Source organism: Calonectris borealis, chromosome 16 (assembly GCF_964195595.1).
Source record: "Calonectris borealis chromosome 16, bCalBor7.hap1.2, whole genome shotgun sequence".
Lineage (NCBI taxonomy): Eukaryota > Metazoa > Chordata > Aves > Procellariiformes > Procellariidae > Calonectris > Calonectris borealis.
In genome coordinates this window covers 21631469-21649602 of record NC_134327.1, presented here as the reverse complement: position 1 = coordinate 21649602, position 18134 = coordinate 21631469, and the positions used below count along the sequence as shown (strand labels likewise).

General features: G+C 47.3%; 1 protein-coding gene across 16 annotated transcripts in view; it reads right to left on the bottom strand.

Annotated features, from left to right (window-relative positions):
• Positions 1–77: 77 nt before the first annotated feature.
• The window catches only part of NPRL3 (NPR3 like, GATOR1 complex subunit), a 47409-nt gene continuing 29352 nt past the window's right edge, over positions 78–18134 (bottom strand). For 10 of the 16 annotated variants that reach the window (XM_075166000.1, XM_075166002.1, XM_075165999.1 and 7 more), the window contains 4 exons: positions 17621–17750; positions 9066–9255; positions 7711–7903; positions 1940–2710 (listed from right to left, as the gene is read on the bottom strand). In XM_075166000.1, the coding sequence (XP_075022101.1) occupies positions 2545–2710; positions 7711–7903; positions 9066–9255; positions 17621–17750 (679 nt within the window). In that variant the 3' untranslated portion in view covers positions 1940–2544. Of the gene's footprint in view, positions 402–977; positions 1188–1939; positions 2711–2878; positions 5336–7710; positions 7904–9065; positions 9256–17620; positions 17751–18134 lie in introns of those variants that run through there. The other 6 variants (XR_012676205.1, XR_012676206.1, XR_012676207.1 and 3 more) reach the window with 6 other exon arrangements.

Here is an 18134-nt window from a genome sequence, read left to right as displayed (position 1 = left end):
AAGCTGTCATGGCAGCAGCTAGGGCAGACATAGGGGCTTGGAGGTTTTTAACAATAAATGAACTTTATCACAATGAATGGGGCAAGGTAGAATTTTATTTGTGGGGCAGACTGGCGTGGGTCTCCCAGCCAGAACTGAGGTTGGGTTTGGACACTGAAGGCCACTTTCTCCCTTGCCAGTGGATCCAGGCTTAATTAAGGTGGATGAATGGTGAAGGTTCACAGCTCTGACCTGCTGTGCTGCTCCCCAGTAGAGGCCATCACTTGGTTGCTGCAGGGGAATAGTCAGAGACTGGAAGGATGAGGTGAAAGGAGGTAGCTGTCTGCAACTGCCTAGTGGGGGGGTGTAGAGAAGACAGAGCCAGGCTGTTGTCAGACAGGATGAGAGGCAATGGGCACAGGCTGGAAAACAGGAAATTCTCATTAGCTGTACGGAAAAAATTTTTACCATGAGGGTGGTCAAACACTGGAACAGGGGCCCAGAGAAGCTGTGGGACATTCAAACCTCCACTGGACAAGCTCCTGAGTGACCTGATCTAACACATTTTCTTTGAGCAGAGGTTTGGACAAAGACCTCCAGAGACCCCTTCTAACCTATACCAGTCTATAACGTCCAGCTTAGAGAAAAAGAGTAGTTTTCATTTGTTTTCCCAGCTGCTTTTGAGACCAGTTCAAAACTTACCAGTGTGTGAACCCCAACACAGAAAAAGCACCGATGCTGAGATTTCTACGATGCTGCAGCCTGCCATGAGGTACGGCGGGGAAAAAAACCTCTAGGATTTAGGGCAGAACCTGCAGAACTGCAGCCGTGCTGGCAGTTTGAAGGGTGACAGGGACACACACACACACACTCCCCACTTTAGCATTCATATGCAAGAAAAAATCTCAATTTTTCAAAACCCTTGTCCCTGTCACATGAAAAAAATCTTGTTTGGCGCCTTCTGAACAGCCCTTGTTACGCCGATTTCAGGAGCTCACCTTGAGACGCAGTTGCTGGGGGCTGGTTGGGACTGGGGCCCTGCAGCAATGTTGATCTGATTTTTAGGTCGGATATTGCTTTTGCTCTTCTGTAACGTCCCTGCTTGCAGCTGCAGGGGAGGACTCACTGCAGGGCCCGTGAGTAAGTAGCTGTCGTCGGGTTTCTGGTGCGCTGTGGACACCGAGCTCCCCCGGCGCAACTGTGCCTTGCTGGTGGTAGATAAGTTACGAAAAGCTCACAGTTTCACCCAGTTTTTGTGGGCAAGAGAAGCTGCTCTGTGAGAGCCTGCAACGCTGGGAAAAACTCCCGCTTGTGTGTGTGGTATAAGGGAAGGTGGTAAGGAGGAGCCTGACAGTCTCTGAACAACACACACCCCTGGAAGCTGCCACCATGGAGGTAAAGGTCTCCCCCTCCCTTCCCTGGGTACGCAGCACAGAGCAGTGAGCAGCTGTGGGGAACAGCAGCCTCACGCAGGCCGGGGTGAGGTGGCATAGGCTCCTGCTGTCCCCGGGAACAGGGCTGTCGCCTCTTGTTCTAGCCCCAGCACGGCTGGAGGAGCAGTCCTGAACCAGATCAGGAAACACAGCCACGTAAAGACCTGCATCTTGTTTTTCAGCTGGATAGCTTTAACCCAGTCTGGTTCCCTGCAGCCACAGCCATGCGTGCAGGGAGGGGAATGGAGGAACAAAACAAGCCCCGGGGGACAAGTCTGAGTGCCCTCAGCACCAGCCTCTGGCTGTGTGGAACTAATCTGTCCATGCACAGCAGCCTGGCCAGCTAATCTCAATCCTGCTCAACAACCAAGCTCCCCACCCCACCCCCAGTCAAAAACTGGAAACTCTGAAAACCCACAAACACAGAGGCTGCTTGGTGACAGCCATGCTCCGATAGACACTTAGTAATAAGGATATTGGGGAGAGGAAATAATAAGCTGTAACACAGTGAGCGAGTCATTCTCATTCATGAAACTGTTTACTTGTGATACTTTGCCTTCCTACCTATGTCCTCGCTGCTGCAGATAACGATGACCAAACAGAATCCCGCGGCGCCCAGGGACATTTCCCTAAAAGCCAGGCCAGCCTCCGCTCTGCCCCTGAGCAGAGGCCGTGCGTGCTGTGCCGTGGGGACAGGCTGCTCGCGGCTGAGTGACCCGGCAGTCGTGTTGTTGGAGAGCAGAGGAAGCACTTCTGATGCGCCCGCGTCCACCCAAAGGTGAGGTGCTGTCAGCAACCCTGCAGTGGAAATCTTGGCCCGCTCCCGCAAGCCCTGGGGGGGAGCGGGGTCAGGGAAGGGCTGTGAAGCGGCAGCTCCCGTGCTGTGAACGTGGCGCGGCAGGAATCCAGGCTGAGCAAGCGCACGCTGTCCTGCAGCAGGCCCCAGAGCCCTCGCACAGACCGTCCTCAGCTGTCACCACAGGGAGCAGATGGGAAATCGAGGCACGGAGGGGGAGATCCTGCTCTATGTCACACGGCAAGAAGGAATTGAAATCATCTCCTTTGGTTTTTAGGCATCTTTTAGGCTATCGGTATGGAGAGTGCAGCAGGTTCCCTTCCTTTGCCAGTAGAGTCACTTTAAGAGAGACTGAAAAACTGAAATCACGGGGTCCTCGTGGCTGGTCACCACCAGCACACTGCGGAATTTGTCAAAGAGCATCAGCAGCTGGGAGCGACGCATGTTCTCGTTGTACATGATCTCCTCCAAATGGTGCCGGCCTCGGAAATAGTGCAGCAGCCTGGGGGAAGGAGAGCAAGGGAGGCACATGGGCCAAAAGCAAGTGCACGCAGCTAGAACTGATACTGCCACCCTCAAGGTTGCCTTTCCCATGGGACACAAATCAGAAGGAGTTTGGGTTGTGTCCCTCATTGACATGAGAAGTGAAGTGAATTAAATCGGTTCTTACCTTAGGCATGCCTAGCACAGAAGTCCCCTGGAAGAGAGGGGACTCCCCCTCCTCGGGGCTTTGCAAAGGTCCTCCTTGTATCAGAAGGTTTCCTAGCCTGGGGCATTTCCTGAGATTGTCAATTTTCAACATAGTTTTAACTCCAGAAAGCAAGGAAGCACGAGTGCCAACAAGCCTTGAGAAGTCAAGAAGTAGCAGATTTACTTCTCCCCTCTCTTACCTGCATCTACACTGCCCTTCGTCACCGCTCTGCATCAGAGGCCTGGGTACCTACACTTGCTTTTAGAATTAAGAGCGTATTTTCCCCTCACATCAGCGCGAGGGGTTTGGTCAGCTTGGGGTAGGGGGAGCAGTCACAAAAGGGAGATGGAAATTTTGGTGACAGGCACCACAGAGAAGCTCTGGGAGTTACGAATCCCCCAAAGAGCCCCAAAACCCTGAAGTCTAAGCTAAAAACCACACAGATTTCTTCAATTCCCAGCTCTCTTTACTAGCCATGGCACAGATGCCCCTTTGCTGGGCACCATCGTGCTACAGACATCAGATAACCTCGGCCCTGCACAGTCAACCACGGCCGGCTCTAAGACAAACGGCTGCAGCAAGTCCCCAGTTGCTGAGGACCTGCTCCCCGGAGACCCTGCAGAGCCGTAACACCAAGCCAGACAAAGCTCGAGTTTGCTGCTCGGTCTCTTTATTGTCTTAACAACCTCCCAAAGGTAGGAACCATACTGCACGCCACTCAAATACTCCTACCCGTCAAGGCCCAAAAGCATATGCCAGAATCGCTTCCCCGGCTACGCAGGCAGATGTGCGTCCGCATGTGTTACACATCACGCTCTGCTCCGCGCTTCAGCAGCTTTTGCTCGTGTTTCCGTACCCATCTGCAGTTTAGGAATATGCTGGCCTGCTGCTTCATGCCAACTGACAGTAAAAATGAGTGGAGATGACAAGATCTGTTTTCCAATTCATTCATACAGTCCTCGTGCAGAACAGCCCTCGAAAGACACCACATCTCCCTTACAGCGTTCCTGCCTATTTCCACACGACAGCAGGATGGGGCCTCTCATGCTTTCCCTGAAGGACTGACGTTTGCCCGGCTGTCTTCTGCTGCTCAGGGTAGGCACTCCTGTCACCCGTTACCCTCCAGGGGTGACTGGAAAGGAGCCACTGTGCAACAATTCTCCCTCCCTCACACCCTCCCCTACACTGCACAGAGCAGGTTCTACCTCCAGTACGCTGCCATTTGTGTTTCTCTGCTCCCCAGCCTGCCACGTCCCTCCTCGCCCTCCTCTCGCTCCGCACACAGCTGTACGTTAGCTCGGAGCCGGGCACCTCACCGCCCCATCCCTGTGCAGCCCCCAGCACACCGCAGACTCCCTTCTGCTTTGATCTTCATCTGCCACCTCTCAGGTTGGCCCCACGATGTAGAACATAATTGCTACGTCTCTGTACCTGCAGCACAACCAACCAACAGGCAGACAAGCTCCCGTCACATTTACCTTTCCACTATCGGGGCTGTGCATTTGCCTTTTGCAGTATCTCCCACTGGGTATTTAAATCAGACTAATTGGCTTCCTTCCCTGGGCACTGAGAAGTGGCCGTTAGCAGGGACAGGGTGAGTTTGTGTGTGCATGTGTCAAAACCAGACTGTTCCCTGAGGTATTAACAGTAATTTTTGTACCTTGTAACTTGTATCACTGTTCAAAAAGTAAATTTGAAGGTTTTAAAAGCTATGTATTCCCTCCCTTCTATGAAGCTGCTCACTGTGATTGCCCATGCTCTCATCTCCTGGCACAGCTGTCTTCTGTGCAATTAACTCGACCTGGCCTTCAACAGCAACGCAGACTAAGCAGGAGTTTTCCAATGAATAAATCCATCCTATATTCAAAAAGAGTCTGGATTTGTGGCTGGTCAAGATGAAATACTTTCCACTCCAATAAAAGCTAGAGAGGATATTAAAGAATATCACAAAAATGCCGACTGGAAGACACCTCCAAAGTCTAGTCCAGCATCCTGCTCCAGCGGGATTATTGCCAATGCTGTAGCTTTTCCTAGCCAAGCTCTGAAACCTTCCAAGGATGGAGATCCCCCCACATGCCTGGGTCATCTGTCCTGGGCGGCACCACCCTCCCGGGGAAGAAGTTTTCCTAAAAGTCCAACTAGGATCTACAAAGCGGTAACTTGGGGCTCACAGCTCCAGTGAAGATGGGCACTACCTTCACCTTTTTGAGCGGTGAACATTTATAGGACCCAAACGGGACATAAGATGCACTTCTTGGGGCGGTAACACTGCATTTGAGTCCCTCTGAAGCTGCACAGATATATCTGTTGACAGATGTGCGCTTCCAGATGCAGATGCGGTGATGGAAGGTTATTGCTTTCCATTGCTCATCACTGTTCTCCCCTCTTCAAGTTACAAGAGCTGCCCCTCTAACAGCAGTGTAGTGTTCTTAAACACTGAAAAAAAAAGGATTATCTCAGTCATTCAAATAAAGTTAGCTTCTTTCTGGCCAAGGAGATATCCCTTCCACCAGCACTGCTTGAAGATGGAGCACAACTGTCCACAGCTTAGTGCCGCCAACGAGCATTCCTCAGTGGAGTAAAGGACCTCCAAGAGCAAGAAAAAAAATCCTGAAAGTGACTCCACACCTATGGCTTGGGAGAGAAGCCATCAGTGAAGCCTCAAACTGTCTTTAAAAGGACTGCTTAATGTGCAATGAGGAACACTTTGTGTTTATAACCGAAGATCTAGCTCAAAAAGAACTTGTCTGCTTCTCAAGTTTACTTCTGGAGGGACATGCCAACCCTCCTCCAGCAGCACCTAAGAAAAGAACTTGGATTTCAATTCCCACTCAATGTTATGAGGGTTAACGCAGCCAATGCTGGAGCCAAGCTTCAGTATTCCTTATTTCCCCTTGAGGTTTCTGCCTTGCAAATACCGGCTGTGCGTAGCAATGGACAGGCACAAGCTCTTTCTGCCATCGGTTTAATGAATAACAGGCGTTCAGAGGCATAGACACAAGAAAATGTATCGGGCTGAACTTTATTGCTCTGCTGAAAATAGCCCATCCCTTTGTGTGCACACACAACTATACTTGGAAGGGCAGTTGCAGTATATTTAGCGCACTATGCGTTTATAGCAGGAGTTTGTGCTGGGAGGCAGCTGATACAGCAGAGCTATTTGCCACAGCACTGCCCTCATTAGGCTGCTATTCCTCAAAATGAAGCAAAAAGAAGAGCTGACGCAGTAGCCTGCATTAGGGTAATGAAGGAGATCAGCTCATTCACTGCCGCGGCTTCTCCACAATTGTTTTTACACTTTCATTAAGAGCAATAGGTTTACCCAGACACTCCTCTCTGAAGGTTTACGGCACAAAAAGAGAGAAAATACACCCACAACCTCCAAGTTATGGTGTCTCATAAAGCCACCGGTAACCAAGAGGGCCTTCTGTAAACATTTCTATTTGTACACTCCAGCATCCTACCCATAGGACCCATTTGTTTATCGTGCCTTCTCTCTTCCTCACTGTTGACTTGAGAGTAAGCTATGCAGTTGTCAATTCAATCTACGGCAGAATGGAAATTCAGACTTGGCAAAGCCATCCTGGGGATCTGCAAAAGAACCTGGTGCACGAGCAAACTGCAAAATAAACATCATCAAGACAGCTGCCTGGTTACGGCAGCTGATTTTATGAAGAAATCAAAGTAATTTTTTGCATCTGCAATTCCAGAGCTTTCAAATGGCTGCTTTACGCAGATGGGGGAAGCGATAGGGGAGCAATCATGACATCCTTTCCTCTCCCTAGCATAAGTAATAATCTGCATTGCCACTAAACTGGTCCAAAGCGTCCCCCACAAATTCTGTCTTAAGATCTCACCAATTATGATTTTGGTTTTACTTTCCTTTCTCACTGGTTTTGTAACGACTTATCTGCTAATGAGGAAAAAACATTTCAAAGTGCTCTAATGGCCAAAATGTTGCCTCTTAATCAGAGAATATCCGCTGAACAGTTTACAGAAGAAGGAGAAGGAGACGAGTAATTCAGAGAGCAGTAACTACCACAAGCTTGGGAGAGCTCTATGAAATACCTGAGCACAGCATAGCTGCAAACTTTGCGGCAGACAAGAAAAGTATTTTCGTGCTATTACAGTTTCTCTAGGCTACTTGACTACATCCATCCTAGGGCGAGAACCAGGTTTTCAGGGGATTACCAACCGAATCTGGGAAGTACAGGAAAAGCTGCAATACTTGCCTCAGTAACTTTAACCTAACTAACCTAACATAATGAGCAGCTCAACTCTGCAAAACAAACCTTGAAACCTTTGTAGACTGGTCTGTAAAAGTATTCAAGCTGGCTTTGTGTCTGATGCTCTTTTTCTCTGTCTCGTATTTGCATGGAGTTTACAAACATTAAAATATAGGATAGCTGGCTTGGACATATCAACGGACACAAAATGACAGCATCAACATGACTGGGTCTTTGCTTTGCATGCTCAGGAGGTTTTTTCAGGCTATGCAGTTTTATGTCTACCATGTGTGGACGCAGGAAAATTGGCAGGCAAACAGTGAAGTCCCTGTTGTCCAACCATACGCCCTGATGCTCCTTCGCACATCCAGGACTCCTTGTTAACAAGTGTTCTTGTGACACATATATTAGTTTTTGTCAAAAACTGATGTGCACATTTGAAATAGGTATAAGGGGAACAAACCCAAAAGAATTTATCCTCCAAAATCCCTAGCTAAAGGGATTTGCCCAGAGTCCACACCAATCCTTCAATAAAACAGCAAGGATAAGAAAAAAAGATGACATTCTGCACTCCTCATTTCCTACCTTGCAAACATGCGAAGATCTTCTGGATTTTGGGCAGCAGGGACATTAAGGATAGCTTCCCGCTCATGTTCCAACAAGCTTGCTAGGAGATTCTCTGTCATCCTTTTATTTAGGGGTGAGTCCCCACCAGGTATCAACTCAGCACTGGAATTATCCATGCTAGGGCTTGTCAGAGTCATGTCATCACTACTGGCTATCAGGGGAAGAGAGAAAGAGACACAGAATTTTTATATTCCTCAGCAAAATGATGCAAAGATTATCAATTCAGGCTGTTTCTACGCAGTCTTTCCAAATAACCCCTTCAGATTTGTAGAGAAAAGAAAGTGGCTTTCGAAATGCTACGTATATCTGCAATTAGTCGTATGACAACACAGCGATTTTCTCAATGGGAAAGTCAAATGTTTCAACAAAGTCATCAATTTATGTGGAAAACTGTACTTCTGGAGACCATAAACAGTCCATAAAAAACATCTGAAAAGAAAATTCCCAGCCAGCTCTGCTGGAATACCGTGAAGTGGTAACATGAAAAGCCTAACAGCACAGAAGGTGGGAGCAAGCAGAAAGAAAGGCCAAGAAGCAATATCCTCTTGTGAGCGAGCCAGAATAAGCAGATCGCAGACTTATCTGACTCACGTTCCAAGATTTCTGCCCTAATTCATGAATTCTGTGAGGCTGAAAGTTGTACAGAGAATCTCTCCTGATATCCAGCCTCAGTGGTGCTCTGAGAATGCTGCTCGTAACAGCACAGGCAGGAAAGTTTGGGGATTTCAGCATTGTGTCTGATTTATACTCTTGAAAAAATGCTTTCCTGGAATCACCCTGAAGAATGGCACTGAGGAGATTAAAGAAATCAGGAGACATAAACAGAAATCAACCATTTGTGAGGATGACAGCTCGCTCTGCATCTCCTTAGGTGGCTCTACAGCCCACAGAAACCGATGCTGTTTGACACAAATTCTCACAATTTTCTTCCTCTCCTGAAAACCGCGGTTCATGCAGTAACAGCGTTGCAGCCAGAGGAACATGGCAGTTACTTTTGAGTACAGCAAGGAAGTAGGGAGTTACTTCGAAAAAACAGAAGTACTTCTGACAAAAATATTTTACATGACCAAATGAGAACTTGGCAAATTACAAAGCACTACTTGTTTTTAAAAACAAGAATTTAAGGTCTAGTAGCCCTTAAGACTTTCACCAATGGCCAGCTCTAAATTTAAGTAGGACTGGAGGTAATTAGCAAGCACTCCAGCAAAGACAAGTTGTCCTGTCTTGGCCAAGGCCTGATTACCCTAGGCATTGCTAGGGGAAGCTCTAGAAGTGGGCTGTAGTCTGAACAGCAGAGAAAAGTGTCCTCATACTTGGAGAACCAAAGCTGAGAGCATTGGGAGTGCTTAAACTTCGGCCTCCAACTCTGGCAGTAAAGGGCATGTCTTCATCTTGGGCTCGGAAATCCTCCTCGTTTGGTGGCACCATCAGACAGACGTAAGTGTGAAGCTGAATAAGAAGCCGGTGTTGGAGCATCCATATCACCATTTGAATGAGCTGAGTCTGCGGAGTGAGAAATGAGGTATTAAACACCCGTGAAATAAAATACAGGAGGAAAACAATGCACGAGGGTTAGGCTTTGTGAGTAAGAAGTCACAAGGAGAAATGCTTTCCACCCCACGCAGCACTTTTATCTCTTCTCCAATCATAAAAAGGTGACCAGGCACACATGTGCATTACACCCAAAGCCTTTGCGGGTGCTCAGGCTGTAATCAAACCTTTAATGATCAACACATCTTTATGCAACACTGACCAGCACAGCCAGTGTCCTCAATCGAACCAGCCCTGCCCCCCTGCCGAAGCCCCAGCACCTCCGTGTTCTCGCAGAGCAGCCGAATGCCCTCACCACCTAACGCTGTAGCCACACAACCCCACGGGGATCTGCTTGGTCCTCTTGTAACAAAACAAGTTTAGTAGGTGCTAAGGAAACGGGGTAGTCTTCCTTCTGAGAGACCAGACACGGGAAATGAGTCAACCAGACGCAGGCCCTGATGCCCACGGCCCAACAGTGTGAGCCCTGAGTTTTCTAAACAGGGGCCACTAAAATCACTGATCACCGAAGGGTTAATCCCACAGTAGTCAGATTAAAGTGCAGGTTCTCCTAGAAAGCCAGGGAGAGGGCAGGGGGATGGGGCAGAGCTGAAGCAACCAAGACAGGTGCCCAGAAGTAGGAGCCGTTTGCCGTCAGATGGGAAATCGCTGCAAAACCATGGGAGAGACTCCGGAGATCAGAGCCCTGCCAGGACTCAGCGATGCAGAAATAACGCCAACAGCAGCGGAAACCTTGGCAAAAGACAGCAGCCTGCCGCTGCCACGGAGTCCCCTCTCAATGCAAAGGGTTAATATCCCCCATTTGCTCGCCGTCCCTCTGCAATAATAGGACAGGCCAAGCCTACAAAGACACCTAGGTTTCCAGGGCGCAGACAGGCAAGAGTTTCAAAAGCGCCGAGAGGCGATGCTCGTATTAAACAAACATGCACGAGACCTTTGTGTTACAGCAGCTGAAGACCTGCACAACATCCCCAGAGCGACGCTGAAAGCAGTGGGCAGAGTGAGGGACAGGCGTTCGTAGGTTCTTGGCATGGCCTATTTTCAGCAGTTTTGGAGGAGCATTCAAAATGCATCATCGCGTCTGAATTTCTGCACAAAAAGCCTTTTCATATCACTGCAGGCAACCCTTCCCATAGCTAACGGCTCTGAAAACACTGATTCACTGACAAAAGCTGTTTGGGGATTTCATAGCAACCAACACTGTTTTGGTGAGAGAAACACATGCAGAATGAGCTCAGACTCTGAGAAGGAAGCTAGCTCTGCTGTATTAATCATCAGGGTAACAGGCCAAATCTCAATAAAAGCCCAAACCAAAGTTCATCAGCCCACATAATTTTCCTTTTTCCATAAATCTTATAATTCTCAGTTCCTCCTCTGCTATCAAATCACAACAGAAACATCTTCTGTTTGCAGACAGACCCACACCCTGTCTTTTCAGGGATTACCACTTTTGGGGGCTGAATGGATTTTAATCTTAAAACATATTATCTGGGATCGCCTTCAAACATATCTTTTTTGGAAAAGCCGTAATTCATTTTTCATGTTTAATAGAAAATCTACAGAAGAGGAAGACTGGCAAAAGATACCAAATGCATAGCGTTTTGCTAACATCTGAAATCAGCCTGGAAGAGAGAGGAGGCTCACTCCAGTGATTACGTTGCTAAAAACCTTCCTTCCAGACGCAGGTCTGGATGGAAAGATGTCTCATATATTTTACTTAAATTTCCAACCTGTTGGCACGCAGTAATGTCTGATTAGCTAGTTTCACATCAGATGAAAGAGGTCTGCACATTTCACAGCACAAAATAACCTTGGAAAAATCCAAGGCAATTCAAGGAGACAGTAAGACAGGCTCTACCAGACCTGCAGAATCTGCCGAGTAGGGCCTGACCTAGACCCACCTCCGCTGGTCACTTCGGTGGTTTCATGAATTACAAAAATAGCCAGTTGCTTTCGTTACAGCTCTGTGTGTGTGGGAAGTCTAATCCAACACACTAATTCTGCACGCACGCCTTCACCTCTGCGCTCTTGTGCAAATATCTAGAAAGCCACCCTTGAGACAGCAGCTATAGCTCAGTGGAACAAGAAGCCGGGCAAAAGTGGTGTTACAGCTTTACAACTGTAACGTTGTACGACGACTGCCAAATGCCTTTGGGCTCTCTCCAGGGAGAGCTGGAGATCAGCTGCGACCAACTTGAAAACTAGAGAAAATTGTTCTTTCTTATTGAACAATCATCCCTAGATAAGAGAGAATGATGATCATTGACAGTTATCTGTAAGCTAGACTTCAGCGGGAATTTGGTACCTCTTAAAATCTAGTCCTAGAAAAAAGCCCAAGCGATGCAGTGTCCTGCACCATGCCCGAAGTGGTGCACTTTGTGCCTCACACCACCATTTCCACTTTGTCCTGCCCACACATAAATACCTTTTCCAGGCTTAAACCTATTTCTTACCAAAAGCAGCAAGTATTTTCACAGATAAGGTCTAGGAGAAGCTTTGCTAATATGTTCTGCTGCTTGTCTGTGGACACAAACACTGAATTTACATCCATTCTCCATCTGCTCCTCTTGGTGGAGCTTACAGACAGGTCTGCAGGAGAGAAGGCTTCCCTGCACCATCTGTGCTGCTCTGGCTGTCGGAAATGCTCTTCCTCCCTCAGAGATACAGGGTTATCTTGGTGCTTGCCTCAGTCTACCTGATCAGCTGGGCTCCTTGCTGAAGCCAAAAAGGGCTGAGAGTAGCTTCCCAGGCAAGGGTACGCTTCAGCCCCAGGACTGCCTCCACTCAGTCATCTGGCACTGTAGGAAGCCGTAGCCAGCCTTTTTTGGCTGAAACACCAGGACCGTGATGGAAATATAAAAGGAAACATTTTTCGTTGCTTAATTTAACTAACAATCAACTCTAAATTTCATCCATATTCCTTTCATCCTTCCCGTCTCCTCACGCTGCCTCTTTCCAGTCTGCTCTGAGGGGGTCCTGTCTGCCGCAGCATCTGCACCGCTCCCGCTGGCACGGATCAGCCCGCGGCCATCCCCTTTTTCTCCCCATCTCGCGGCGCAGCAGGCGAAGTTAGAGCATGTTATCATGCAAGGCGGCACGGAAGGCGTTGGTAACAATACGTTGCTTTGTGCTTATTGACAAAAGCAGAGAAGACGTCTTAGCTTCTGAAAACACGGGCGCTATACGTCAGCCCATCTGGGCAGTTTGGGACAGTCAGAGGAAAGCTCAGCCCCAAGACTTGGAGGGACAAGATCCAGCATTCATTATTCTCTTCCCTCTGGGAATCAAAGGGAGCATTTGTAAAACTCTTGAGTAACGCATTAAATGGAACACATTTCCTGCAAGGATTCTTTAAGGCTGTTTCATTCCCAGGCCTAAAAAGCTACAGAAAACGCCAAGATAACTGGGACCAGCAACAGGTTCAGGAATGGGAAGGGAAAACAGCGACCCAGAAGCACTCAATCCTAGCTTGTTTCTCCCTGCATGAGGATACACTCTTAGTTAAAACACAGCTTGTTTTGCCCACCGAAGTATACGAGCCCCCTTTCTCCAGCCTGGATTAGTTATTTGACACATGCGCTCTTCAAGGACTGACTTGAGAACTAAGTGCTGCCTTGGCTCAGTGGGATAGCACCTTCAAAGTCACTGGGGTAAATGGATGTTTGCTGAAATATATTACCTTTCTTTATCATTCAAACCATGCTGTTTTATGAAAAACAGATCAGCTATTGAAACTTCTCCCTATTTTGCAGAAAACAGACTCCGAAGACCCCTATTAATGTAGGACAAAGCATTTATTGTCTAATATTGCCATTTTAATCATTATGTAACAGCTTTGAATTCTCACTGTGCTAAGAGAGCTTAAGCATTCCCTAGATTGCCTAAATATGCCTAGAAATTGCCTAAATATGCCTAGAAAGCCGTACTTAACTTGCGACACTGAAAAACCCTGATTTTATACCTAGTCCAGCTGAATATAAATGCACCTTAATACCACTTCCACACCTCTGCCAACAAAAGCTCCCGTGACTCTCAACGCCTTCCAGATGCCCAGCAGAACAGTCCCATTTGCAGCGTCTCTCAGGAGGCACAACCGCCTATTCCGTATTTGCATGCAGCTCTCCTCCCACTCCCGTCCCCGGACATAGACGCTCATTTTCCACCGAGCTGTTACACAAAGCACGGCACGTTTTCCAGATGCACAAGGCAGAGGCCTCGTCTACCAGTGCCTTACTCCCAACAGCATGGCCAGACTTATTAAAACAAAAGTGAAAAATTAAACATATTTTGTTCAGCAGCAGCTGTCATACTTTCCCATCTGTTTTTTTCCACAGTTTTCCTAGCCCCGACAAGGGAGCATTAGATAATTACAATAATAATAACAATGTTCATTATGATAAAGAGCTACTGTAGTGAAGGGGATGCAGAGAGGAAATGGGATGTCCAATTCACCTAGGTACGCTCCTTCTACCTTACAGGTGGAAAGATCCCCCCCTACTAGTCCACGTTTGTTCCTCGAGACAGGGTAGAGAGATGTTAGGCCTTATGAAACAGAAGAACTAGCTGAGGCCATAACGCACGGAGGAGGGGAAGCCACGAGCATTATCCCTTTCTCTTGGTTTGCAAAGAAACTTAGCACAGAGTAGCTGGGTGAAGAAACTTTGATATTGTACGAAGCAAGCCTTGCACCGAAAAGCACGTTAAAGCATTCCCACGCAGCAACTGCAGTTCTCCAGCATGTGCCCAGTACGCGTAGTCTGTCCATGAACGTGCGTTGAGCTAAAGGTTTCAGATCACCAAGTGTTTCTGTGCTTTCACAGGAGGTATGAAGGGGTGGGCACCAGACTGAACACCACCAGAGCTCCACTCTGGTGTGCTCTGCCGTCACATCAAGGCTGTGCCACGCACGCGAGAGGAGAGCACGGGGACAGGGAGCAACACTCACGGGCAGCAGAAGGAAGGACAGCTTCTTTGGGGTCAGGGTAGAGGAGATGCAAACTGCTTTTTTCCCCAGTAAAAGCACTAAAAGGGAAGAAGAGTTTCCCTATTGTATCAGCTCTCAGGATCTCCTCACCCCATGGCCGCACCCTGGTGAGATCCAGCACCAGCATCATGAGCTAAACTGGGTGCTATTCAGGACAGCGCCAGGCTGCACTGGATTGCTGCAAGTCCGGGCGACACTACACAGCACGGCAGAACTAACAGACATCTCACCACCGTGAAAAGGGGAAAGCGGCTTCTGCCTTTCTCACTCACATGCCCAGCTGCAGAAGTGCCTCCCTCGTTCTGCGCCAGCTTTGGAGCTTCCTGGATCTCCCCGAGCGAATTCCACCTGCTAACCTGGCAGAAAGCTAGCGCGGCTGAAACAAGTGAAGTGCACAGAGTCAAGCTGGACAGGAGCCAGCGCTCTGGCGTAAAGGGAGGGGGGAAAGGAGGAAGGTATGTGTGCACACACCTGAGAGCGGAAAGGAAAAACGGGACCTCCTTCTCTCAGTAGCACCAAGGTATCGTTAGATCAGCTGAGGCGTAGGCGCATCCTCACACTACTGCGACATTGCTATCCAAACAAGGCAGCTTAAACACAGAAAAAGGGAAGCTAGCATAGAGATCACTACACGAGTACCAGGAACTTTGCAAATTATAAGCAGAAGACCACTGATAGATATACAGGAACCAGAGAGTTCAACTGCAATATACTGCACATCGTCACAGGGAAGAAGTGAGATCAGGAAGAATTCCTGCCTCTAGCACGGGGTACGCTGAGAGCACTGGGGGTCCTGGCAGACACCACGCGCTGGACATCTCCTGCCTACTTGACAGACGGACACCAAAAGCAGAATGTAGACATGCACTCTATCTTTCAAGGCAGTCTTGTCCTTGCTCAGGGTATTGCAGGTTGTTGTTACCTCCTACCAGCCCAAAACTACCACAGTACCCCAAGTACAAAAATGCCAGTGTCACAGCTTTTTCATCTACCCGAAGGAGCAACTCCACCCATATAACAGTAAGCAAACAAAAATAACTTTGTCCGCTTCCAAATCAAGCAGTACGACTTCGTATAAAAACAGGAGGAAGGGCTCTTTAACAGCTTTCCTATTTTGTATCGTGGACTTTATTAATGGCTTCCGTATTCTCTGCCCATCCAGACGCACACGCCAAAAGGAGGGAGCCAATCCCACGTTTAAGGCGAGAATCAAATGGGATGGATGCCACGAGACCGTAACAGTTTCTGCAGAAAATACAGCCCTTCCCACAGTACTGACCTTCCAGCACAGATGACCTTCAGAAATAGAGACAGCACAGTCACCACGATGAAAAGCACAAGATAACAGACTATTAGTGAAAATCTTCAAAGTTAAAAACCCCCACATCCCCTCCCCCTGTGTACACAAAGAACAAAATTACAGTGAAAGCTTCAAACTTTGTTAATTTTTTTTCAAAGGGAAAGCAAATACAATTTGACAATATTTACAGTTCGGAGTACAGCATCTTTTATCGCTGCACAGAGGAACAAAAACCCACCCACATTTCATCAGATTAATTGCTCTATCAACTAGATCTCTGTGAATTACAACTGGAGCCTGACCACCTCAGGATAGGGATTAGATTCATCTCTCTTAAAAGGCTAGTTCCTAACAAAACAGTAATACAAAGAGTTCTACACAGGTAAATCAAAGTAGAAGAAAATACTTTTCCTACATTAATGTACTGATAGGAAAACATCTAAAAAACCTCCCTCTAGTCTAAACTCCCCCAGGAACTGTCATGCTTAGCTTTATCAAAAAGAAGCTCGCCATGACTCACAACAGCCCACCAGTGCGGTCTGCTTCCTCTTCATGCACATGTCTTGCCAATGTGGCCCCGAGTCTTCGGCAACCACAGTTCTCACCTCCCCTTTCCAGACTGCAGAAGGCACTTCCATAGCTTTTTCACAGCATCATCCTTCATCCTTCCATACACGCTGAAAGGATGATGAAAACAAGCCGTGCTGTTGACCGTTAGGGCCCCACCACGGACAGGTGAGCATCCGAGAGGAGATGCACACTCCAAAAGAGCCATTTTAGCATGCAACGGCTCTGGTAAACATTGATCGCTCACTGTTGTTTCAAAGTATAACTGCAGCAGTAAGTGGCACACTTTATTTGTGTATTTTGAAGAAAAGTAGGATATCTGAGAACAACCAGAAGTATTGAAGAAGTATTAAGGCAAGTAATTAATTTTAAAAAGAGTAAGAATGAGAGTAAGAATGCCTCCTGAAGCTACTGCTGCTAGAATAAAATTAATGCTATTAATTCAGCTTCAATTTTCAGGGGACAGATTTGTCTGTAACCACAATGAAGTACTGACAAAATGGTAGTCACGGCTCTTCCCCTGCCTCCCAAGGTAGCAGCTGACCAGTACATACTATTGGCATTTGAGGCTACATCATTAGTTATCATAATCTCTGCCAACCTGTAATTACAACAAATTCTTCTCTCACAATTGTGCCCGGTTAATCTTCCGGATATTTGAACAGTGGCTAAATTCATATAGCCAGCAAGTCACCCAAGTATGAAGGCTAGCAAACAACGCTACAAGAAATCAGCCTATGCTCCTTTTGCCACAATGAGCTGTGTTCAGAGGTCCAAGCTTCTTTATCTGGGAACATGTGTCAGCCAGGAGACTTCACATTATTGAGCTCTTTCTTGCATTTCACCGTTCCCAGAAATGCTGCAAGCCACGATCTATGTGTAAGCAAAACAACATCACACAAATCCAAAATCCGTATATTATTATCCGAAATCTGAACATTAAAATGCTAATGCTGTAACACAAGGACTCCTGTTGACTACATGCTGAGTCTACTTCCTGTAACAGCCTTTAAACAATTCCAGTTTCATATCAAAAGCTAAGTGAATACACAGTTTGCTTTTATAACCAGATTGTGAACTTAAAGCAGATGGAATATAATAAAATTAAATGTGATTGTGAGGAATCCACAGACTTGCACTCAGCCCTACTAATTTATGACAGTTTTCAGCAGACCAAATGGAGTTTCAGTTTTACCTACTATACCACTCAAGGAAAAGAAACATTCTGATTTTTCTTTTAGGATTGTGCTTTGCTAGCACAGAGCATCCACAGAGCTTCACCTTGAACATCCCCACAGCTTTTTGGCATGTGGATATGAAACCACAAATCATATGGTTGGAAACACAGTAATTGGCAACTTCTAAACCTGCAATAGCAGGTTCCTGACTAGGTACTCCAAAAGCAACACCATTCCTTGTTCTCATTAGCAGGAGAACGAGGAGCTCATGTACACTCCCCATCTCACCTCCTGAACAGGCGGCGCGAGCGGATTCTTGAACTCTGAGAGCGACACTGGGAGGGAGAACTTGGACAGCATCGACGGCAGGTTGTGGCCCCGGAACTGACAAGAAAACGCATCTGCTAATGGAGAGTAACTGCAGAAAAGAGGTAAAGGCAGAAATCAGTTTTATATTCCTGGTCAGCATAACATTTATCCATTTAAGCATTACAGAAGTGCCAATTCCCAAATGAAATATTCTCTGTGATCTGGAAAAACAGTAAGGATAGTTTATGGCATGTTGCATCCTGCAAAAGTAAGCAAGAAGCGTATGCACTTTCATCTTGGCGTTACATGCAGCTCCAGTACATTATGCAAGGTGTGGAGGGAATCCAGAGGAGAAAAATAAAAATGATAAAAAGTCTAGACCTGCGCAGCCTCTGATCAAAGGAACAGGGATTGGGCAGTCAAGAGAAGACAGGGATGGGCAGGATATACGCACAATCTTTGAATATGCAAAGTGCAGCTGCAGATGTGACTG